This window comes from Chlorella variabilis, assembly GCF_000147415.1.
Source record: "Chlorella variabilis unplaced genomic scaffold CHLNCscaffold_3, whole genome shotgun sequence".
In the NCBI taxonomy this organism is placed as follows: domain Eukaryota; kingdom Viridiplantae; phylum Chlorophyta; class Trebouxiophyceae; order Chlorellales; family Chlorellaceae; genus Chlorella; species Chlorella variabilis.
The window spans coordinates 2,083,005-2,105,770 of record NW_005435085.1 but is presented as its reverse complement, the minus strand read 5'-3'; the positions used below and the strand labels follow the sequence as shown (position 1 = coordinate 2,105,770).

The following is a 22,766-nucleotide window of genomic DNA, read 5'->3' as shown; positions in this document are numbered from 1 at the left end:
TCTAAGTTTCACTTTACTGTTGGCGGCTGAAACAAGGGTACCAGATGCAACCTTTTCTTCTACACAACATGCGGGCGCACATCCACCCGCAACACGCATCCCTCAGTCCCCCGCCGCCGCCCGCCGCTCCAGCTCCGCCATCCCCCAGCCGATGTCTGTGGTGGACAGCGTGCGCAGCTCCACGCGCGGGCAGCGCCTCCCCAGCTGCCACATGACGCGCGCCACGGGGGCCGTCACGGTGTCCTCCTCCCCTGCACACCCACCGACATGCGCCCAGCCGATGAGCTCCCACCCCTCAAATGCGTGCTCATCGACAAAGCCCCAATGCAAACCAATCGACGGCACCCCACCCCTCAAACCCGCACCACAGGCAGGTACAGCAGAGGGAGCAGGCAGCGGCTTGGCCGGCGCACCAAAAACGTCGTCCACACACCGCAGCGCAGGCATGGACGCCAACGCCGCCAGCAGCGGCTCAGCTGCCTCGGCGGGCCTCACGGTCAGCCCTGGGCCAGGCCCCTCGTCCACGGCGCGGTGGCACGACAGCGCCAGGCGGGAGAGGCGGGTGGCGGCGCGCAGGGCTGCGGGGCTGTCCAGTGCTGCCTGCCAGTCCAGGAGCAGCTCGCGCAGGCTGGAAAGCATGGGGCCCAGCGGCAGCCCCGCCTCCAGCTCATTCTCCTCCACATGCAGCGCCTGCAGCAGGGAGGCGGGCGGGTGGCGCACCGGGCAGGCGGCGGAGCGAGGCAGGCGTGTGGAGCGGCAACGCGCGGCAAAGGCGCGCGGCGCGGGCACAGGCTGGCCGCGCGGACGGTCTGGGCAGGCAGCGAGGGCAGCTGCGCAGCCCGCACGGTACTAGCAGCCGCAAGGCAGGCGGGTGGGCTAGCAGGCGCGGGCAGGCCCCGGCGCACCTGCAGCTGCGACATGGCTGCCACGCAGGGCGGCAGCGCCGCCAGGCGGTTGCCCGAGATGGACAGGAAGGCGAGGCGGGTGAGCGGGGCCAGGGCTTGCCAGTCGCCGGGCTGGATGCGCACATGGCGATTGAAGGCGTTGTGGAGGTAGAGGATGCGCAGGCGGGTGAGCGCCGACAGCTGCACGCGGCGGCGGCGGTGTGTGGGCGGCGGCGACGCGGCAGGCGGGACGGGCCGCGGAGGTTCAGTCGGGCGCGCGGGCTGCCTGCCAGCCAGGCGGGCACGCTCATGGCGATGCGCGGGCAGAGGCGCAAGCAGGGGCAGGGGCGGGAGGCAGGCGCTGCAGCGGGGGGGAGGCGGAGGGGCACCTGGGAGGGGAAGGTGGAAAGGAAGCTTTCCGAGATGTTGAGCTCCTCTAGGCTGGGCCCCAGCTGTGCCAGCGGGTCCAGGCTGGCATGAGTCAGCCGGTTGCGGCTCACCACCAGGCTGCGCAGCAGCAGGCAGGGCGGGCGGATGAGCCTGGGCGGTAGTGGAGTCGTGTATAGTGTGGAGGCAGGCAGTGGAGTGGCAGGCAGAGCGGCCGGAGCATGCACATGCAGGATGAGGAGCCCTAGATGAGCGCAGCCCTAGCCGGCTGGGAAGCATCTCTAGGCAGCGGGCGGCGGCGGCTGCGGGCAGCTCGCCTGCGCAGGCGCGGCAGGTGGTCCAGCACGGCCGGCAGCGCGCGCAGCCCCGCGCTCTCCAGGTACAGCTGGGTCAGGGTGGGCGGCAGCCAGGGTGCCGCCAGGATGGCGTGGCGGGCCTCTGGGGTGGATGCCATGCCAGCCAGGGTGCCGTCGGCCAGGGAGAAGTCGGTGAGGCTGGGCAGGGGCAGGCGGGACCACACCTCCAGGCGGCCCACGGCAGGGAAGGCCAGCTTGCGCAGGCCCCGGAAGGCCGGCCGCGCCGCCATCAGGGCCTCATCAAGCTCCACCGCCTCGGGCCACTCAACAGACAGCTTGGCCAGCTTGCGCAGCGCGGGCCCGCCGGCCTCCACCTCGCACAGCGACAGCAGCAGGGACGGCACCGGGAGGGAGCAGTAGTGCTGCGGGTCGACTGGCTCTGGGGTCGCCACCGCAAAGCACAGCTCCTCCACCGCCGCCGCCCTCGGTGCCAGCCACCTGTAGCAGCGGCCGCCCAGGTTGAGGCAAGGTGATGCCTGCTGCGGGCCAGCGACGGGCTGCGCGGGGGTGCATGCTCAGGGCCTGCGCGCAATACCAACCTGGCGAATTGCTGCAGTAAGGCGGTGGCTGCCACGGATCGCTCTGCCTTGGGTGCGTAGTGCGGGTATGCTTTGGCCACAGCCTCCACCTGCCGCCACATCTGGCTGGGCCCGCCGCACAGCCAGATTTAGGGTTAGGGTTTAGGGTTTTTTAGGGTTTAGGGTTTTTCGTCGTTTAGGGTTCGTCGCTGGTGTGCCGCAGCTTGCGGCCCACCAGCGACAGGCACAGGCGCTGGGAGAAGGGCAGGCGTGCTGCCATGGCAGCCAGCACATCCTCGGGCAGGTCCAGAAGGTGAAGCGCGCCGTGCAGCGGGGCGGCGGCGGGGCTCATGGCGGCGGCCCCCTATCGACCGGCTGCCGTCGGCAGGAGCCTGCCAGCGCAGCGCTGCGATCCCCTGGTTCTGCGCAGCGAAGGAACGCCGGCAATCAATGTCAATTTGGCACGGGGGATCCGGCAGCACAGGTGATTCAGTTTCTATGTTAATGTGATGCTTGGTAGGGAGATCACGTGGGGTGTGGCAGAGCTTCAGTCCAGAGCCTGCTGTACTTCCGGCAGGACACTACCTGTGGCCAGCTGTCCCGCCCTGCGCGCCGTCCAATGCCCCTGACTGACGCCGAATTAGCGACTGGCGCTTACACAACACTGTAGAAAGTGTATCTCACAACACCAGAGAGCGCTCAGCGGGCTGGGTTCAGGGCAAGGGCTCCAGCGCTCACATCAGCAGGGCGGCCGCCAGCAGGCCGGCGGCCAGGGCCGCCACGCTGGCCAGGGTGCTGGTGGCGGCGCTGGGGGGCACCAGCTGGGCCGCGGGGGTGGGCGCCGGCGAGGGGGAGGGCGCCGGCAAGGGGGAGGGCGCAGGCAGGGGGGAGGGGGCGACGGTGGGGCCCATGCCGACCGGCATGTCGGGGCCGCTCTCGCCCATGGGCACGGTGCAGGGGCCCTCCGCCACCACGGTCGTGCCCGCCGCCTCAGCCAGGCACTCGTTGTCATAGGTCATGCCGTTGGCGCCGCACACGGGCATGAGGTTGAGCGGGCAGGCGACCGCCGAGCCCACAGCGCCGGTGGTGCCCACGGCACCCTGAGCGGCCTCCACGCCAGTCGTGACGCCCGCGGCCACGTTGCCGCCCACGCCGGCCGCCGTTTCCTTGGCCTGGTCCACGGCGGTGCTGACGGCGTCCTTGGCGTTGGCCAGGGCGCCCGACACGGTCTGCGCGGCGTTGCCGATGGCGGTCGCCGCATCCGAGACCAGGTCCTTGGACTCAACCTTGTCCGTGTCAACCTCGCCCTTGACCAGGTCCGTGGCCTTGACGGTGCCCTTGGGCTTGTCGCCGCCGGGCAGCTTGAAGGGCAGCAGCACAGCGTCGATGACGTGCACCACTGCGGGCGGGGTGGGGGGGGGAGGTGGGGGCCAGGGGTGAGGGCAGGGCAAAGGCAGGGCGGCCGGAACCACTCAGCTTCGACAGATGCTGAGGCTCGGAGCTGCACCCCACCCGCTCATGCACAGGCACGCCATGCATCGGCGCTGGCCATGATGCACGCGGCAGGCAGGGAGGGCATGCTGTGGGGTGAGGGCAGCGCGGCAGCCCGGCCCTCACCGCTGTAGTGGGCGGCGCCCACAAAGATGTCGGGCTGGACCACGCCGGCCTCGGAGCCCACGCCCTCCAGGGTGAGCTTGCCGTCGGTGTACTGGGCCTGCGGCAGGGCATGGAGGGAACAGGCAGGTCGGGAGGTCGGGAGGGCAAGCGGAGGCGAGGGTGGCGGCGAGAGGCTCAAGCATGGAGAGGGATGCCAGCCCAGGGCTGCGGGTGGCAGGCTGTGCACGCTGCAAGCTCCACGCCGGCATGACGGCCAGGAAGCTCAGCGAGCAAGCAAGCCCACCCACCGTCACAATCTTGTCGCCCAGGGAGGAGACGAAGATTTGGTCGTCGTTGAGGCCGGTGATGGGGGCGGGGGGGCCCGGAATGATGTGGTACAGCTGCGCCGCGGGGAGGGGAGGAGGCCAGCAGGGCAGGGGGGGCTCAAGGTGTGCGCCGTGGATGGCACAGGCGTGGCTGGCTGGTGTGCCAAGGCGCCGACCAGCAGGCCGTCCCGGCAGCTACCTCCGCAGCACCACTGCTGTGGCCCGCGGCACGCAGTGCAGCCAGCCAGGAGCAAGAGGCGGCAGGCCAGGCAGGAGGCGGTGCCTCACGATGATGTCCTTCAAGCGGTTGGTGGTCAAGGGGATGCCCGCCTCGCGCAGGTCCTCCACGGCGGCGTCCCAGGCCTGCGCGGGAGGCAGCGGCGGCAGGGGCGGGGCGTGTGATGCACAGCAGCAGGGAAAGGGCGCCGGTTCTTGGTCCCACACGCAGAGAAGGCATGCAAAGAAGGGTAGGAGGCATGAGAAGTGGGGGCTGGGCGGCGGGGCGTGCCTTGTTGGTGGGGCCAAACACGGTGCCGGCAAAGTCGTCGCCGACCATCTCGGCGATGTCAGGGAACTGCAACAGGGCGAGCCGGGGAGGTCTTAGGCAGGCTTGGGTGATGCATGTAGGCAGGCTTGGGTGGCGGGGCCGCTGCCGCGCGCTTGCGGTGGTGGCGGCAAGGGCGGCCCAGGGCAGCACGTCAGCCTGCTGCACCTGGTCTTGCCAGATTACGCACCTGTGCCAGGGAAGCCCAGAACTTGGACACCGCTGGGGTGACCTGGAGCGCTGCGAACACGGTGGGCTGCTCCGGCTCCGACTGGGCGCCAGCCACCGCCAGGCCCACCAGCAGCAGCACCGCCACGACCTTAGCGTGCATCATGCTCGCAATTACGCTGCTGCGCAACACGCGGGGGTGTCAGGGAGAGGGCTGGGTGCTGGCACGCGGGGAGCAACCACCAACCACTCTGCCATGTTTCATGCTTGCGGCCCAAACCCCGCGGGAGGGGTGCTGCGCAAGCGCAACCGCCGTGGGACGGCTTTGCAAATGCATTGGGGCTGGCCTAGGAGGCAGAGCGGAGCGCATTGCAGGCCTGCAGCTCGAGACAGACAACGACAGGTGGGGCCGCCGCCCGGCTGCTCACCTGCTGCTAGTCCAAGTAATGGCGGCGAGGTGATGCAGCGATGGCAAGCAGGCAAGCAGGTGCAACTCCTACAAGTGGGCAGCCCAACTGCCACGGCATGCTGCGCCGTGCTGTGCCGTCGTTGTACAGCTTCCTGGCACCTAGGGCCTCGTACAGGTCCGTCAGCATGTGGGGTGCATCAAGAAGGCCTCTGGAGGCACAGCTGCTTTCACCTGCTGGCGCCGGCTGCAAGCCCACCCACGCGGCGGCGCGCAGCCAGCCCGTCACTGACCAGCCCGGCAGCACCAGCTGGGAATTGTGTTGGTGGACGGGCATGCGTGCTCTGATCCACGGTTAAGCCAGCAGCTGGAGATCATCAAAACAGCGAGCTCTAGGCACACCTTGGCGGCGAGCCGCGGCGGAAGCGCCCAGCTGGCGCCGCCGCCCGACTGAAAGAGCCAGCAGCAGGCCATTTCCTTGATAGCAGCCACCCTCACAGCCAGCACCAGAGCCTCGCCAGTCCCTAGCAGCGTTTATGGCCTTTGGCTTAAGCGGTCGTCTGCTGCTAACAGCGGCGAAAAGGGGCGGCTTCCGTGAGTGGGACAGCGCTGCACTGGCAGCTGCAGATTGGCCAAATTGAAAGGCAATTGGCCCACATCGCCATGCTGCCCGCTCCCGCCCTGCAGGATCCTTCTCCCGGCGCCGTGTCCAGGCGTCCAAGTCAGGTAGCTGCCGGGATGCAGGCCGCCCGCTGGCCGCAGACTGGCCAGCCGCTGGTTGCCGCCGCCACCGCTGCCGCCACGCCAGCTAGGGCACAGGCCTTCGCGGCTGGAACTCAGCCCCAGCGCAGCCCTCGATTCATCCTGCGTCCTGCGTCCTGTGCTGTGTCAACCCGCAGACTCCTTTCCCACCAGCTTCGCCGGCACCCGGCTCGCGCCGCAGCTCCGCGCAGCCGCTCCCGCCGCACCCGCCCAGCGAGCCGGCCGCCCGCTCGGCTTCCCCGCGTTTGCCACCGCGGCTGCCCCCGCCACAGACGACGCCATGGTTGGCCAGGCCCACAAGGAGTTCTTCCGCAAGGTGTGTGTGTGTGTGCAGGCGGCTTAAGCTCTTACCGGCAGGCAGTTGGGTGGCGCGCATGCCAGCATCACCATCCTCCCGCTGCCGCCAGGCGCAGCAGCCTGGACATGCTGCCTTCCCCATGCCTGCCCTCCCCATGCCGACCTCCCCCCCAACGCTGCGTGCCGCTCTGCAGGACTACACACCCCCGCCGTACCTGATCGACTCGGTGCACCTCAACTTTCTTCTGGGGGACACCGTGACGCGCGTTGAGAGCTGCATGCAGGTCCTGCCCAACCACGCCGCCTCGGAGCGCCCACCGCTCTTCCTGCACGGCTGCGAGGGTGAGCGGCTCACCCCTGCGCCCCTGTGGGAGCCACCACCGCTCGCTGATGCGGCGTTCCGCACGCGCGGCGTCGCTACCATCAGTGGCGAACGCGCAGCCTCACCAGGCGGCCTGCCGCTCGCTCTCTTCCCGCGTCTGCCGTGGTGCCGCTTCAAGGCAGGCTAAGCCACTCCCTTCCTCTTCTCCCTGCTCTTCACGCGCTGCTCCTGCACACACCCTGCCTCGGCGCAGACGTGAAGCTGGTGGCTGTGAAGGTCAACGGCGAGAGCCTGCCTGTTGAGCAGTATGAGGTGGAGTCAAGCGGCCTCACCCTGAAGACCCCGCCCGCGGGTGAGCCCCGCGGCAAGGCTGGCTCGGCGGGGAGGCGGCGGGCAGGCGCGGGTGGCGCGGGCCCAGTGCTGTGCCCGCTGCCCTGCCCGAGCGCCGCCTTCAGCAGGAGGGTAAAGTGCGAGGGTACTGGAAGAGAGAGGCAGGCCCAGCAGGCATGGCATGGCACTTGCTGCGCACCTGCGGGCCCCCACCCACCCAGAGCTCCCCCAGCCCACCCCGGATACCCCTCCCCTCCCAACCACCTCCTCGCCTCCCCACTCGCTGCCGCCTTTCCCTCCACCCCTGCGCCAGGCGCGTTTGAGCTGGAGGTGCACACTGACCTTCACCCAGACCAGAACACGTCCCTGGAGGGGCTGTACACGTCGGGGGGCAACTTCTGCACGCAGGTGTGGGCAGGCGCCGCGCGGTACCGCCGGTACTGGCGCCCCAAAGCTGCGGCGCAGGCGCCGTGCCGGGGCTGTGCCGCAGCAGAGTTGTGCACTGTTGTGAGCACAGGCGCGCGGCCGTTGCTGGCCCGCGTGGCTTGCGTGTGCCTGCAAGGCACTCTCCTGTGCCATCCTACCACCCATCACCCCACCACACCCCACCACGCCACACCATCCTGCCACAGTGCGAGGCGGAGGGCTTCCGGGGCATCACCTTCTTCATGGACCGACCCGATGTGATGGCCAAGTGAGGCTGGCTGGCGGGCTGGGCCGGGCCTCTGGCGCTGGCGCGGCCTCTGCTGCGCGGCCTCTGCTGCTGGCGCTGGCGCTGGTGCTGCCGCTGTGTGTGTATGTCTGCGCATGTTGGCTCAGAGCCTCGGCCCCTCTGCTCCTGCAACCCTTTCGCTACCCTGCCCTCTCACCGTGGTGTACCATGGCTTTCCACCACCTTTACTTTCCACCCACCCACCCGCAGGTACACCACACGCATCGAGGCCGACAAGGCCGCCTGCCCCGTGCTGCTCAGCAACGGCAACCTGGTGGGGTCGGGGGAGGCGGAGGGCGGGCGCCACTTCACGGTGTGGGAGGATCCCTTCCGCAAGCCATGCTACCTGTTTGCCCTGGTGGCGGGAGACCTGTGCATGAAGGTGGGGCGGGGCTGTGTGGCAGGGACAGGTGTTTGGTGTGGGCTGGGCCTGGGCTGATGGCCCGGAATGCTGAAGGGGCTGGGCAGAAGGGGCTGGGTGGGATGGGGACCTGCGCATGGAGGCGGGGCAGGCTGGCCTGGGTGTCACGCTGCGTTGGCTGCGGCGCGGCTGGGTGAGGGTGGGCTGTGCTGGGCTGGGCCGAGGCTTTGGTGCTGGGCTGGCTGGGCGCGCCGGCCTGGGGTGCAGCTGGTGCAGACGTGTTGGCTCTACACAGCCCATGGCACACCCTCGCCCTCCCCGTCCCTCACCCGCGCCACCCCCGCCGCCGCCGCCGCCCGCAGGAGGACACCTTCACCACCTGCAGCGGGCGCAGCGTGGCCCTGCGCATCTTCACCCGCGCGCACGACATCGGCCGCGTCGACTTTGCCATGCAGTCGCTCAAGCGCTCCATGAAGTGAGTGAGGCTGGGGGCTGGTGGGCTGGGGCTGGGGCTGGCTGGGTGTTTTTTGGTGGGCTGGGATGCGTTGGGGCAGGGGCCACGGGGGGGGAGGATGCGCACGCTGCCCTGCTGCTGCAGCAACCGTGCACACAAGTGTGCCTCCTTGGCCCGTTGCCCAATCACAACCGAGCCCAGAATTTCGTTCATGTCTGCGTGCTTGCAGGTGGGATGAGGAGGTGTTTGGGCTGGAGTACGACCTGGATCTGTTCAACATTGTTGCCGTGGACGACTTCAACATGGGTGAGGCACGGTACCGCAGATACCGTACCGGTATCCACGTGGCGCTGCGGATGGGCTGCTGGTGGATGCTGCTGGGGCTGCATCGCCGTCACCCCCAGCTGGCTCCGTCACTGCAGCACGCGCCTGCAGCCTGCAATCCTCCCTGCTCTTTGCCTTGCAGCACTGATTCCATGCTTTCCCAACCTGCACCCCCGCAGGAGCCATGGAGAACAAGAGCCTCAACATCTTCAACTCCCGCCTCGTGCTGGCCACCCCCGACACCGCCACCGACGGCGACTTTGGGCGCATCGAGGGTGGGCAGCTGGGCGCAGGGGCTGGGTGCCTGTGTTGTGTGTTATGTGCTGGCGCGTAGGCGTGTCTGCAAAGAGTACAACCACCCCACCCTCCCTCCAAACGAAGCCAAACCGATGGTGCAGGCGTGGTGGGGCACGAGTACTTCCACAACTGGACGGGCAACCGCGTGACCTGCCGCGACTGGTTCCAGCTGACGCTCAAGGAAGGCCTGACGGTGTACCGTGACCAGGTGGGGGCCGCTTTCAGAGCGGTAGTACCGCAAGCGCACGGCGGTACTGCAATCGCGGGCCAGCAGATGTGCTCCCGCCACCTGTGCTGCTCACCCCTCCCGGCGCGCCTCAAGCTGTCAAAACCTGATCCCTCCCACCGCCGTAACGCGTAGCGGCACGCAACAACGTTAACGCGACCCAAGCCCTGCGTGCCCTGCCCTGCAGGAGTTCAGCGCCGACATGAACAGCCGCCCCGTGAGGCGGGTGGAGGATGTGTGCCGCCTGCGGGCGGCGCAGTTCCAGGAGGACAACGGTGAGGCGGTACCGGTGGGAAGGGGGCGGCGTTTGCTTCCTGAGTGTACAGTCTGCATGCATTTGTACCCGCTAAGGAACCAGCGACACAGAGGGCCCGGCGCTCGCGCCACCACCGCATGCCGTCTGCTTCGGTGGCTCGGTGCCTGCTTGGGGCAGCCGACAGGGCAGCATGGGCTCCTGCGCTGCAGCTGCGATGCTAGGCACGCCGCCCTTTGTGCCATTCCATCCTGCGTGCCTTAACCTCACCACGCCCGGGCCCCCTGCCCATGCCCAACGTTGGCGTTACCGCAGGCCCCATGGCCCACCCCATCCGCCCCGAGTCCTACATAAAGATGGATAACTTCTACACGCTGACGGTCTACGAGAAGGGTGTGGTGGCCGCGGGGCTGGCTGGCAGAGCGTCACGGAGCGCCGCCTGGCGCTGGCTGGACTGCTGGCTGCGGGGCTGGCGGGGCCCTTGAGAAAGCTTCGCATGGCCTTCAGCCAAGGCCACACACACCTGCCACAACTGCACCCCCACCCCCCACCCACGCACACACGCACGCGCGTGCTCGTGCTCATGGCTGCAGGCGCGGAGGTGATCCGCCTGTACGAGGCTGTGCTGGGCAAGGCCGGCTTCCGCAAGGGCATGGACCTGTACTTCCAGCGCCACGATGGGCAGGTACGGTACCGTAGCGGTACCGCTGATGTACTGCAGCGCCAGCTCACCAGGCAGCGCAGCGCTGCCTACGACAGACCTTGATTGGTGCCAGGCAGCCGGGGACCAAGCCCCCTCATCGTCGCCGGCAGCTGCCCTTCTGGCCAGAGCTCCCCGGCACCGTGATAGCCCGCATCCCTCGCTCCCACGCCTTTGCTGCAGGCTGTCACTTGCGACGACTTCCTGGCTGCCATGGCCGACGCCAATGGCGAGGACCTGTCGGCGCTCGCCAAGTGAGCCTCTGAACTCTTGAGGTTCCCTGGGCGCCGATGCGCGCGCTCCCTGCTGCCACGTGGTCATGCAGGGCGGCAGGAGGTGGCCTGCCTGCGTGCTGGCGCCCGCCTGGCGGCCCAACCGGCTGCCCTGCATCCTCATGATGTACTGCCTGGTACCGCCTGTGCAGGTGGTACAGCCAGGCGGGCACCCCGCGCCTCTCGGTGGCAGCCGAGTATAGCCCCGCCGACAAGACCTACACTCTGCGCTTCAAGCAGGCGAGTTGTGGGGCGCGCCGCCTGCTGCTGCCGGTGCAGGCGACCGCGCGGCGTGCTGCCTGCTGCCGCCGACGCAGACTGCTGCCACTGCTGCTGCTGCTGGCAGGGCGCCGCACCTGCTGCGTGCCGCCTGCCGCGTGCTGCATGCTCCCTCCCGCCCGCCTCCCTGCCTCCCTGCCGTGCACCTGCCCACGTGCCCTCCTTTCCGGCTTCCCCTCTCACCCCCTCTCTGCGCAGACTATCAAGCCCACCCCTGGGCAGCCCACCAAGGACCCAGTGCTGATCCCGGTGCGCATGGGCCTGCTGGCTCCAGATGGCGGCGAGGTGCCCCTGAAGCTGCGCGGGTGAGTTCAGCAGGAGGGAGGGCAGGCAGGGGGTCTCCGGCTGTTTGTGGTTCTGTAGGCCTAGCTCCGTGTCGCAGGGAAGGGTGCCCGCCGCACGCCGGGCGCGCTGTCGGCTGCTGCCGGCTCTCCTCCTGCCTGCTGGAGGCGGTACTCGCGGTACCGCTGCCGACCTCCCTTCGCCTGCCGCTGCTGCTGCCACCGGCGTCGCGGCTGCCGCCTGCAGCGGCGAGATGCTGGGCAGCGAGGCGGTGCTGCGGGTGACCAAGGCGGAGCAGGAGTTTGTGTTTGAGGGCGTGGAGCAGGCGCCGGTGCCGTCGCTGCTGCGCGGCTTCTCAGGTGCACCCTGGCTGAGTGCGGGCCGAAGGCTTGCCTGCCTGGGCCCCGCCACCAGCGCTGGCCGCTAGAGACCGCACCAGCCAGCGCCTCGGCCCTGCCCCTCCCTCCGCCTTGCCGGTGCTGACGTGGGTTGTTCGCTGCTGGCCTGTTCGCTGCTTGCCTGCCTGCCTGCCTGCCTGCCTTCCTGGGCTGTGCAGCGCCTGTGCACATGACGGTTGAGGGGCAGAGCGATGAGGACCTGCTGCACCTGCTGGCACACGACACAGGTGCGTGCGCGCTTGTGTGTATATGGGTTTGGGTGTGGGTGTGTCGGCAGGAGCAGTGGGCAGCAATGGCCTGGGGAGGGAGGACTATCGTGGGTGGGTGTGCGGGTAGCGGTGGTGGTTGGCAGGAGGGGCAGCTCGAGGCCCCACTGCCTGCCGGCGCCCCGGCCTAATCAACCCTAAACCCCGCCTGGCCCGCGCCCTCGCGCTCTGCTGCAGACTCGTTCAATCGCTGGGAGGCGGGGCATGTGCTGGCCAAGAAGCTGATGCGGGCTCTGTATGCAGCTGCCAAGGACAGCAACGAGGTGGGCGGGCGTGGGTTGGGTGGTACGGGCATGGTGTGTGTGTGTGGTGTGTGTGTGTGCGCACGTGTTGGTGTGCGGTGTGTGGTGTGTATGCGCCTGCGGATGTTTGTGTGAGGCCCGAATCAAGGCAAGATTTCGCTTCCATGTGTGTCAGTTGTGCGCGAGAGAGCTGCAGCAGGGGCGGCGTCTGCATGCGGTGCAGCTGATGGGCTGCTGGATCGCACCCCGTCCTCCCCCTGCCACCCTGCCCGCCTTCTTTCCTGCAGGGCAGCGTGGCGGAGCGCTTTGAGGCCGCCGGCGGCGTCAAGCCCAGCCTGGTCGATGCCTACCGCTCCCTGCTCAAGGGTGGGTGGGCTGGCCTGGCGGGCGGGCTGGCAGCGGGGCTGCCGCGACCTGCCAGCCGCAACGCCCGCCTGCCGCCGGCGCTGCGGCCACCGCTCAACCCTTCCCCTGGCCCCACACACACGCACGCGCGCCTGCATCGCGCATTCCCCCACAAGCACGCACGCACTGTGCCGCGTCCTTGCCTGCGGTACCGCCCGTGCCGCTGCAGACGCCCGCGTGGACGGCGCCTTCAAGGCCTTTGCCATCTCGCTGCCCGAGAACTCGGAACTCATGGACAAGATCCCGGAGGCCGACCCCATCCTGCTGCACGAGGTGCGAGCGCGACGTGCGCTGATGTGGCGCTGATGTGGCGCTGATGTGGCGCAGCGGCAGGGCTGCAGCGGCGGCGGCTGCGCCAGCCGCGCCGGCTGCCCCGCTGCGCACGCGGCGCCCGGCCCCGGGGAACTCCCCACCACACACACACACTGCGCACTGCGGTGCGCACCCCACACACGCTTGCTGAACACCACCTTGCCCTCGCCCTACCCTCGTGCCAGGTGCGTGAGTTCCTTACTCGCCAGCTGGCGGCGCGGCTGCGGCCCGAGCTGGAGGCGGCGGTGGCGGAGAACGACTCAGGTGGGCTGCAGCGGCTGCGGCGCTGTGGGTGTGGCGCTGTGTGGAGAGAGGTTTGCAGGAGGGATGCACTTCATGTGCCGCTGGCCTCCGCTGGCCTCTCCTTGCCCCTGCCCTCGCCTGCGCTGAGCTGAAGTGGCGCCTCGCCTGCCACTCCTGCTCTCCCTAACCTCACACTCTCCCTCACCTTCCGCACCCCCACTTCTCTATACCTGCCTGACCCCCGCTCTTCCCTCTCTGCCCGCAGCCCCGGGGGAGCAGTATGAGTTCACGGCGGCCGCCTGCGCCCGGCGAGCGCTGAAGAACAAGGCTTTGGTGAGCCCCCTGCCTGGCACCCGCTCGGGCGCTGCTGGGCCTTGCCGGGGCTGCCCGCCCCGTCTGCGAGCAGCGGCAGCAGCAACAGCCGCGCCCGTCGGCCAGACGGCGCCGGCCGGCTGCCCGCTGTTGCTAGCACCGCTCATGCTGTCTCTGCATCTCCCTGACTCGCGCTGTGCCTCCCACACGCCCCCCGGCATGCACCGCCTCACCCCACTTGACCGCTCATTACCCGACCACCCCATGCGCCCCTCCCCGCCCTCCCGCAGGGCTACCTGGCGGCGCTGGGCGACCCTGGCGTGACGGAGCAGCTACTGCACCGCTTCCGCGGAGCCACCAACATGACGGATGAGATTAACGCTCTGGCGGCGCTGGACCGCGCAGGTGGGGGGTCTGCGTTGCCTGTGGGCAGGTGCCTGTGGGCGGGTCTGTGGATGGCTGGTGTGCGAGCAGCGGCGCTGGGCTGCGCAGGTGCTGCGGGTCTGTGGGCCCGTGGTGCCTCGTGGGGACTGGGTTTGGGGCTGTTGGTGTGGGCCTGGTTGGCTCGTGGGAGCGTGCGTAGGGCCCGCTGGCCGCCCCCGGCCCCTTCTGCTGCCGACCCGCGCCTCGCCCCCGCTCTACCCCGTCCCTCCTCGGCATGTAGGCGGCCTGGTGGGCGCGGCGCCCGGGTGCGTGGAGGCGCGGCAGGCGGCCCTCACCGGCTTCTACCAGAAATGGGAGCAGGAGCCGCTGGTACTGCTCAAGTGGCTGGCGCTGCAGGTACCCTGCCGCCGCTGGTGCTGCTGGGCCCCTGCCGTGCTGAATTTCTGCCGCTGTGCTGCTGATGTTGCGCTGCTGTGTTGATGGCGGAGCGGGCAGGGGGCAGTAGAATGCTGTGGGGCGGGCCTGGTGTTTGCCTGCTTTGCTCAGGAGGGGCACACAGCTACCCACCTACCATCAGCACCCCCACCCCACCCCACCCCACCCCCCGCAGGCCGGCAGCAACGTGGCGGGCAACGTGGCGGCGGTGCGGCGCCTGATGGCCCACCCAGCCTTCCACATCACCAACCCCAACTCCTGCTACTCCCTCTTCCTGGGCTTTGCGCGCTCCCCAGTCAACTTCCACGCCGGTGGGTGCTCAGTGGATGGTCAATGGGTGGTGGGTGGTTGGATACGGCGCGCGTGGGTGTGGCCACGCCGGCGTGGGGTGGGGAATACACACACATATGTATTTTGTTGTCAGGGGTGCTGTCGGGTGCCAGCTCGCTGCCCTGCCATGCACACTAGCTCCCTTTGGTACCAACTCCTCCCTCCCTCCCCGTCCTGCCCGCCCTCCCTCCCTCTACCTCTCCCCTCCCTCCCTCTCCCTCCTACCACTCCCTCCTACGCCTGCAGCCGACGGCAGCGGGTATGAGTTCATGGGCGACGTGGTGCTGCAGCTGGACAAGATCAACCACCAGGTGAGCTGAGCTGGCGCTGAGCTGGCAGGAGTGCCGAGCTGGCAGGAACGGCGAGCTGGCAGCTGCGCCGAGAACTGGCACCTGGCGCAGCCTGGAGGGGCGCTGCGGCGCGCCCCTGCCTGCCAGCCGTTGGGCCCCGGCACACAGCGCTGGTGCCCTTCCGCACCTCGCGGCCTGCCCTGGCCCACCATCGCAGTCGGGTGGCGTTGCTGCTTGCGCGCGCACACTCGTGTGCCCTCACTGTCCCCTTCCCTGCCTTCTTTCTTCCCGCAGGTGGCCTCCCGCATGGTCTCTGCCTTCACCACCTTCAAGAACTACGACCAGCAGCGGCAGGTGTGTGTGTGTGTGTGTGTGTGTGTGTGTGGCAGGTATGTTTGTGTGTGTGAGAAACCCCACTTCGCTCCTCATCTTCTCCCACACCCAGCCACCCACCCGTCAACCGATCGCCCGCCCCACCACCCTGCAGGCCCTGATGCGTGCCCAGCTGCAGCGCATCATGGACACAGAGGGCCTCAGCGACAACGTGTTTGAGATTGTCAGCAAGAGCCTCAAGGCGTGAGGCGGATCGGATTCTGCTCTATTTCATTGCAATCGTCACTCTGGCACATCAGCATCCATTCTGCCTGCTTTCTGCATCAGATTCAACATGTTGACTGGGAGAGGAGGAAGCAGGGTGTTCGGTGATTGACGTGTGGCTGGGGCCGTGCCCTGGGCGGTGGCAAGCTCCCGCCCATATGCCCAAATTGATGCTGCAAGTGTGAGGGCCTATGCATCAATCAGATCGCCTTGCGAGACACTCTCGAGCTCCAGGAAGCAAGAAGAGCTCGGGCTTCCTGCTGTGGCTCGTCGAGGAGCGGGGCGGCGGCGGCGACAGCCTGGCGGGACAGCCTGGCCCCCTTTTGTGCAGTGCATCTCTTCTCGCCCCGGCCTTCGTCCAGTGAAGAGGCGGCGATGGCTGCATATTGCGAGAGGACGAACGGGCGGTAACGTTGACCCTGATCGATCACTTGGGGGTTGATCGGGCGGCCGCCCTGGCTCGCCCTGGATCAGTGAGGTACGAGGGCGGCGCCGCGAAGCCGCTGCCGCAACGCCCAAACCCGGCCCGGCTTGCCCGCCGCCGCCGCCGCCCAGCACCCGCCGCTGCCGCTGGTGCTGCAGAGCATAGCAAGGTGGCATCCCTAACTGGCTAGCAGCTTAAGCAGCCATGGCGACTGAAGAGTACCTCAACAAGTTCATCGCCAATGGCAAGCGCTATCAAGAGCTGCCCGACCGCTTCCGCCAGACGGTGACAGAGGATGATTGGAAGCGCCGGTGCGGCGCGTGTTGTGCGGAGCGCGCGCCGCTGCCTGGCTCAGCCCGGCCGAATGCTGGCTGCTGCGCTGCGCTGCTGCCTTGAAGCGCGCTGGGCGCAGGCCTCGCAGTGTGCCCCTTGGCACGCCTGCACCTGCCGCTGCCGCCGTGCACCCATGCCCCTCTCCCCATCCGATGTGGTCTGCCTCTCCCCCGCCTGCAGCGTCAAGGAGTTTGCCATCTCCCGCGGCCTCTCCTGGGTGGGCTCCGTGGCCAACACAGCCTGCCCCGAGGCAGACTACTACGAGGAACTTGTGCGGTACTACCGCGGGCAGAAGCGGGTGAGCGCCTGCTCAGCGAGCACCCAGGCGCTGCACATGTTGGCTGGCTGTTGGGTGGGTGGCCGCCACGCAGACCGACCCTGGCGGGCGTCGAGGACACACTCGGGGCGTCCTGTACTGCTTGCGCACCGCGACCCCACCACCACCTCACCCACACCACCACCGCCCCCGCAGCTCTTCCCGTACCACCTGGGCGAGTTTGTGTGCCGCCAGATGCGGCTCACCCCGTTCAAGTACTATGCCTCCATCCTGGTGGATGCCATGAGGGAGGACCACCCCTACGACTCCATACCCAACTTCACGGTGGGGTGCCTGGAGCTGTCAGTGGCTGGGGGTTCGCAGGGGTTCAGGCCGAGGAGGGAGCAGCTGGGAAGAGCGCGGGTGGGGGCAAGCCATGCCTGCCCAGAGCCTGTCCCCACACAACAAACAAACATGCCACCTCCTCCCGCGTCATCACCCGTAGTCGCCCCTTGTATGCCGCGCTCGAGATGACAGCCCAAAACCCCTAACCACCCGCCCGCTGCTCTTGCCTGCCGCCCCCGCCACGCCAGGCCGCCGACATTGTGCGCATCATGGGCATCGGCCGCAACGAATACATCGCCATCATGGTGCAGGTGGGGTGGGGTGGGGTGAGGGCAGGTGGTCCCAATGTCGTCGGCCTGGGGTGCGGCGCGACGGCGATGGCGTGTGGGGCTGTTGCTGGCTGTGATTTTTGAAGTGGTGTGGTGTTGGTGGCGGTCGTCACGGCAAGGCTGCTTTTGTGTGTGGATGGGGTCGCTGGGGGCGGCTGGGGGTGCTGGGGGTCCCAGCCTGGCTCGCCGCTGCGCGCGCGTGCGGCGCAGGCCAAGAGCAAGAAGCTGATGTGGCGCATGAACAAGGGGCTGGTCAAGGACCTGCTGCCCCAGTCGCCCCTCAACATCCAGATAGGTGGGTGGGTGGCAGGACTGGCGGCGGCTGGGCTGGATGTGACTCGTGGCCGGGCGGCGCACGAGGCAGCTTGCTGGAAAGCATGCCGGCCTGCTCCTGCCCGTTGCACCAGGCCCCCAGCAGTCATGTTCCAGCAGGGATGCTTGCCTATGCATCGCCTGCGCCGTCCCCATAGCCAATACGCCATACCAAGAGCACGCCCCTCAAGAGAAGAAGAAGCTAAAAAGCTGCGGCTGTGGCCCCTCCCCCCCTGCAGACCCCTGGTGGCTGGTGCATGTGGTGAACCTGGGGGAGACCGAGTACCGGCAGCTGGACCCCACAGAGGCCACGGTGCGCCAGCTCAGCGGGTGCCAGCTCAGCGCCTGTGCCACGTCAGCATTGGCCTGCCACGAACCTGCCGCAGCTGCTGGCCCTGCCCACGCGCCCCTCTGCCACGCTCCACATGCCGCGAGCTCCCCCGCCTCGCTCCTGCCTCCAAACACACACCGCCACCGCCATGCACCACCAACCCTTCTGCCTGCCTGCGCCCGCAGGTGTGCCACATCGCGGCGCGGCCGGGGGGCGCGCGGTACGCCGACCTCAACGGCATGGCGGTACGCCAGCTGTACCAGCGTGGCCTGGTGTGGCTGGAGGTGCCGGTGCGGCCAGAGGACCACCTGTCCATACCCCCCCTGGAGGTGGGTACCGCCCAGCTTTGGTATTTGTCAGTACCACCGCTTGGACGCGGGGCAAGTCAGGCCGGCATGCAGGTGGTGCGGTGTGGTGTGGTGTGCTGTACACGTCTAGCTGTTAATAGGGCCCCTCGCTGCTTTCGCTTGCCCGCTCCTCCACCCCCCGTGCTGCCCCTGTCGCTGCCCCGCCACACCTGCAGGGCTTTGTGTCCAACAAGACCACCACCGCAGCCACGGCGGCAGACCCGCTGGAGACGCTGCTGTACCAGGTGAGGAAGGGAGAAAGCACGCAGGTGTTTTCAAGTCGCGAGGCGCCAGGCACTGTGCGGTTCCAGGGAGGCGCCAGGCTCTGTGCAGCTACCGGCCCTTCCACCCTCGGCTGAGCCTCGCTGCACCTGTACCTCTGGCCTGCCGGCCGCGCGGGCGCCACTGCTGGCCGCTCCGTGTCCTGATTTCCTGACCTGCCATCTGCCCCTGCCCGCCGGCCAGCCTGTCCCTGCCTGCCTGCCCTGCCACCGCCCGTCCCTGCCTGCCCTGCCCTGCCACCACCTGCCCCTGCCTGCCCTGCCACCGCAGATCTTCGTGGCTGCCTCTGACCGCGTCACGGTGGCGAAGCTGGCCGACATCCTGAATGTGGATGTGGCCACGCTGAGGTGTGGTTGGATGGGTGGCGTGGTTGGGTGGTGGCCTGTAGGGCTGTGGTGGAGGGTGTGGTGGAATGTGTGTGTGTGTGTGTGTGTAGAGTGGGGAGACGCTGGCCGGGTTGTGGTGTGTGGGTGGTGGGCGGATGCAAGTGCTGGCGGGCATGCCGGGGACCGGAGCTTGCAGCGCCAGCCTGCCTCCCCACTCCGCCCTTCCCTTCTCTCTCACGCCCGCGCTGCTCCACTCTCCCCACACGCCCCTTTCCCGCATCGCCTATCTCCACCCCTCCCTCCACCCTTCCTGCCTCCCTTTTTCCGCCTCCCTCCTGCCGCCCTCCCTCCACCCCTGCCTCCACCCGTCCTCCCTCCACCACTGCTCCCTGCACCCCTCCACCCCTCTCCCCTGCCTCTCTCTGCAGGGTGGCCATCTCCATGGCCTGCCGCCTGCGCTTCTGCCGCAAGCTGGACGGGGAGGAGGGCGGCGCAGGCGGGCTGGGCTCCCCCACAGCCTCCATGGCCGTGGGCAGCCTGGAGGCTCTGGACTTGGATGCCATGCTGAGGTGTGTGTGCATGTGTGTGTGTGTGTGGAGCAAGGGGTGGCAGCGGCACCAGGGGCAGCAGAGCAAGGGGTGTGTGGTGGAGGGAGGGGTAGCAGCACCAGGGGCAGCAGAGGGTAAAGTAGCAGCACAACCCGTGAGCAAGGGGCGGAGCAGCGCACGCAGGCTGGCCTGTGGCAGGCAGAGCGTGTGGGCTGGAGGGCTGGAGGCGGCACCATGTGGCGTGTGGTGGAGAAGGCGGCCGGGCGCACGGGCAGGCAGCCGAGCAGCCTTTGGGGCCTGGGCCGGCTGGCAGCACGCCGTGCCCGCCACTCCAGCGCTGAGCCCCGGCCCTCCCTCCCCAACCGGATGCCTTGGCCTGGATACGCACGCGTTCCCAACTGGATGCCTGGCCCTGGGTGTGCTGCAGGGGCCCCGAGGGGCTGGCAGAGTCGCCGCTGGATCCCTCCCACCACCACGAGGAGGGCGGCGCCGGCCAGGGCGGCGCCGGCATCGCTTTTGTGGTGGATGCTGAGGTGCGTGCATGCATGCATGCATGCCCGCGCGCGCGCGCGCGTGTGTGTGTGTGTGTGGCGCACTGCTGGGGATTTGTGTGCCAGGGTGGGGTGGGGGGCAGTAGCTGCTCGCCGCTTGCCACCCAGCGGAGGGCAGGCGTGACAGCGCAGGCATGGCGCGCCTGGCACATGTCGTGTCTCACCTGCCCTGCCTCCCCTGCCGTGCCTCACCTGCCGTACCTCCCTTTTTGTACCTCGCCTGCTGTACCGCATGTACTGCAGGTGACTGGCTACCTGATGATGGGAGCCCTCACCCCCAACTGCAAGAAGCACTCAGGTGGGGGCATGCCCTGGGGCGCACGCAGGCGTGCCGCCGCCGCGCGTGCTGCTCCCTCTCACAAGCCGCTCTGCTGGCATGCTGCTGCCGCCTGCTGCCGCTGCACGCCTTGGTGCCCGCCCACTGCCTGCGCCTCCCTCTGCCTTCTGCAGTGACTCTGTTCGAGGGAGGCCGGGTGTACGGCGCAGAGGTGAGCGCAGGAGGAAAGACGGGCAGGGCTGCATGGCAACATGCCCCCGCCCCCGGCAGCCCATGCCGCCCACGGCCCTTCCTCTCCTCACCATGCCCCAGTGTGCTCGCTTACCCTCCTTCACCTGCCTGTATCCTGCCCATCTCCCCATCCTCCTTCCTCGCCACCCTCTGCTTGCATCCCGTCCACCCCTCCATGCCTGCCCAGCCTCCTTTCCACCTCCTCATGCCCTCCTCTTCCCTGCCCACCCACAGGTCATCGCGGAGCTGATTGCGGAGCTGCACGCCAGCGTGGAGATGAGCCAGGGGTTCGAGGGCGAGATGAAGAGCCTGGTGGACTATGCCAGGTCAGCGGCGGCGCCAGGCTGGCGCCATGCTGTTGTGCATCCTGGCCGCGACGCGGCTGGGCGCAGCCGCACCCTGCGACGTGCTGCCCGCCGCAGAGCTGGTCCCTCCCCGCAAGCGCGCCGGCCAGCCCAGAACCCCGCACGCTGACCAGCAGCCAGCCCGTCCTCGCTGCTTGCAGGTCTCTGGCGCTGGTGCTGGAGTGCATCCGAGCCTGCGCTGGCGGGCGCCCTATCGAGCTGCTGCGCAAGGAGAGCCTGGCAGGCATGCCCCCGCCCCAGGCCTTCCGCATCCTCAGCCACAGCTACGGCGCCGTGCTGCCCATCACCAGCCTGGCCTTCCCGCCGCTGCCGCTGTCCGCGGGCCGCGCCGTGTCTCCCGTCAACTACGGCCCCATCCCCGCGGCGCAGACGCCCTGGCTGCAGCTGGCGCTGTACGCTGCGGCGGGCTGCGGTCCGCGCTCGCTGGCGCTGGCCGCGGGCCAGCAGCTGCGGCGGCTGCCAGCCGAGCTGCGAGGCGCCAGCCACGCGCTGCTGTGGCCGTGGGACGCCGCCGCCGTGCGGGCGCAGGTGCGGCGGCGCCGGCCCATGCAGCGCTGCGGCCGGGGCAGGGCCTGCCTGCGCTGGCCTCCCACGCCGCAGCTGCTCACACCTGAGCCTCTGCTCCCATGCCGGCGCCGCCCCTGCGCCACCCCTTCTCTCCCCACAGTCTGCGCCGCCGGTCGTCCCCTCCCCTCTCCTTCCTCCGCGCCCTGCCCCCCATTTGCAGAGCCTGCCGGTGGTGGCCGACGCCCAGTTCCTCCTGTACACCCTCAATGAGTACCTGCAGCGTACCGCCCTGCTGGTCCAGCCGCTGGTACTGCCAGAAGCTGGGAGCGGCGGCAGCGGCGGCGCCGCCACCGGCGCCGCCTCCCGCTCGCAGCTCTCCGACGCACCCCCCATAGTCACCATCGACGTGCCGCTCCCGCTAGCTCCCGGGGCGCCAGCAGGCGACGACAGCAGCAGCAACGGTGGCGGCGGCGGCAGAGGAGGAGAAGGCCCGCTGGGCGGCGGCGGCGGCGGCGGCAGCAGCTGGAACCCTTTTGAGTCCCCCGAGGCGACGCCTGGCGGCGGTGCGGGCGGCGGCAACGGCGGCGCGAGCGGAGCGGCCGGCGGCGGCCCGCCGGCCCGAGCGGTGGGCTTCTTGCCCAGCGGCCAGCCTCTGGAAGTGGTGCTGCCCGCGGGCCTGGCGAGCGCACTGCAGCAGCTGGGCGTGGGCGGCAGCCTGGGATACGTGCGGCTCCTGAAGGAGCCCTCGGCCGCGGCGGCGCCGCCCGCGAGCCGCGGCGCGGCGGAGCCTGCCTGGCTGCCGCTGGCGCTGTGGCTGGGCATGCCCATGCAGCCCAGCGCGCTGTGCCAGGCCGTGTGCAACGCGGTCCTGGCTGCCGGCTTCCTGGACCCGCAGGCGCGGCAGGCGCAGCGCGAGGGGCAGGCCCGCCTGGCGGCGGCGCTGGCGGGGCTGGCGGCCCGCCACGGCGCCTGCAGCACCAGCTTTGTGGGGGGCGGCCGCGACGACGACCTGGCCAGCTATGTGGACCGCCCCACCCGCAACCTGCTGTTTGCGGGGGGCAGGCTGGCGCCCGTCAGCCTGCAGGAGGCGGCAGAGGGGGTGCCGCTGCTGGCGGCGTGATGGGACAGCCGTGCCGGCACGTGTGCCTTGCCCTTCTCTTCGCCCACAGGTCCCACCCGGCCCTCCTGCCTGCCTGCTGCCTGGTAGTGTGGGATGGATCCTTACAATGCTGCAACGAAAAGGAGCCGAGATGCAGGGGTGGGCATGCGGGGAATGAAATGGCGAAATGGGGGTGTGGTGAGCCGGCAGGCTGCCAGTGCTGAGACGCTGGGGGGCAGCGGGACAGATGGTACAGGTGGAAACAAGTGCAGGTATTCATACAGAAGACGGGCCCCACATCGTACGCAGAGAGCGCAGTCGGCAGAGGGGGGCTGCTGCCCCGGGGACAGGAGGGACGCACCGGCACGGCACTGACGGCAATGCAGGCGGGAAAAACTGCGCCGCGCCCGGCTGGGCGGGGGCGGGCAGCGAGAGGGGACAACTTCTTCCAACGATTCGATTGTTTCCAGCCGTTCGTTTCCGGCACAGCGGGGTGCAAAAGAAAAGGGGGGGAAAAGGCGCGTGGCGTGAATGCAAAGAGATGAGTCAGCGACCGCAATGGGCCATCGCCGCCATCCAGACCCGAAGCAAAAGCGCTAAGTGGAGGGAGGGTGGCTCTGTAAGGTGAGCTGC

The 22,766-nt window shown here is 69.0% G+C and overlaps 4 protein-coding genes across 4 annotated transcripts; 2 read left to right on the top strand and 2 right to left on the bottom strand.

Annotated features, from left to right (window-relative positions):
• Positions 1-102: 102 nt before the first annotated feature.
• Positions 103-2,497, bottom strand: CHLNCDRAFT_140893 (hypothetical protein; the record flags this gene model as incomplete). Its single annotated transcript, XM_005850685.1, has 6 exons — positions 103-251; positions 414-690; positions 906-1,085; positions 1,274-1,391; positions 1,655-2,106; positions 2,381-2,497. The coding sequence occupies 6 exons, from the start codon at positions 2,495-2,497 to the stop codon at positions 103-105; spliced, it is 1,293 nt and encodes a 430-aa protein (XP_005850747.1).
• Positions 2,498-2,879: 382 nt separating this feature from the next.
• Positions 2,880-5,375, bottom strand: CHLNCDRAFT_140892 (hypothetical protein; the record flags this gene model as incomplete). The annotated part of the gene is made up of 7 exons (XM_005850684.1): positions 2,880-3,544; positions 3,763-3,859; positions 4,050-4,142; positions 4,356-4,430; positions 4,597-4,641; positions 4,802-4,961; positions 5,296-5,375. The coding sequence occupies 7 exons, from the start codon at positions 5,373-5,375 to the stop codon at positions 2,880-2,882; spliced, it is 1,215 nt and encodes a 404-aa protein (XP_005850746.1).
• A 1,024-nt stretch (positions 5,376-6,399) lies between these two features.
• On the top strand, positions 6,400-15,253 carry CHLNCDRAFT_19903 (hypothetical protein; the record flags this gene model as incomplete). Its single annotated transcript, XM_005850966.1, has 27 exons — positions 6,400-6,586; positions 6,820-6,918; positions 7,210-7,304; positions 7,529-7,590; positions 7,819-7,990; positions 8,332-8,444; positions 8,653-8,729; positions 8,927-9,022; positions 9,146-9,252; positions 9,458-9,545; positions 9,839-9,916; positions 10,117-10,208; positions 10,407-10,477; positions 10,648-10,768; positions 10,982-11,079; positions 11,303-11,415; positions 11,613-11,681; positions 11,898-12,026; positions 12,537-12,640; positions 12,865-12,943; positions 13,188-13,255; positions 13,525-13,659; positions 13,943-14,014; positions 14,229-14,364; positions 14,630-14,694; positions 14,968-15,027; positions 15,161-15,253. The coding sequence occupies 27 exons, from the start codon at positions 6,400-6,402 to the stop codon at positions 15,251-15,253; spliced, it is 2,679 nt and encodes an 892-aa protein (XP_005851028.1).
• A 1,240-nt stretch (positions 15,254-16,493) lies between these two features.
• On the top strand, positions 16,494-17,929 carry CHLNCDRAFT_17236 (hypothetical protein; the record flags this gene model as incomplete). The annotated part of the gene is made up of 5 exons (XM_005850965.1): positions 16,494-16,628; positions 16,877-16,939; positions 17,168-17,252; positions 17,509-17,582; positions 17,786-17,929. Coding segments are annotated over 5 exons (501 nt in total), but the record flags the coding sequence as incomplete, so codon positions are not given.
• Positions 17,930-22,766: the final 4,837 nt, after the last annotated feature.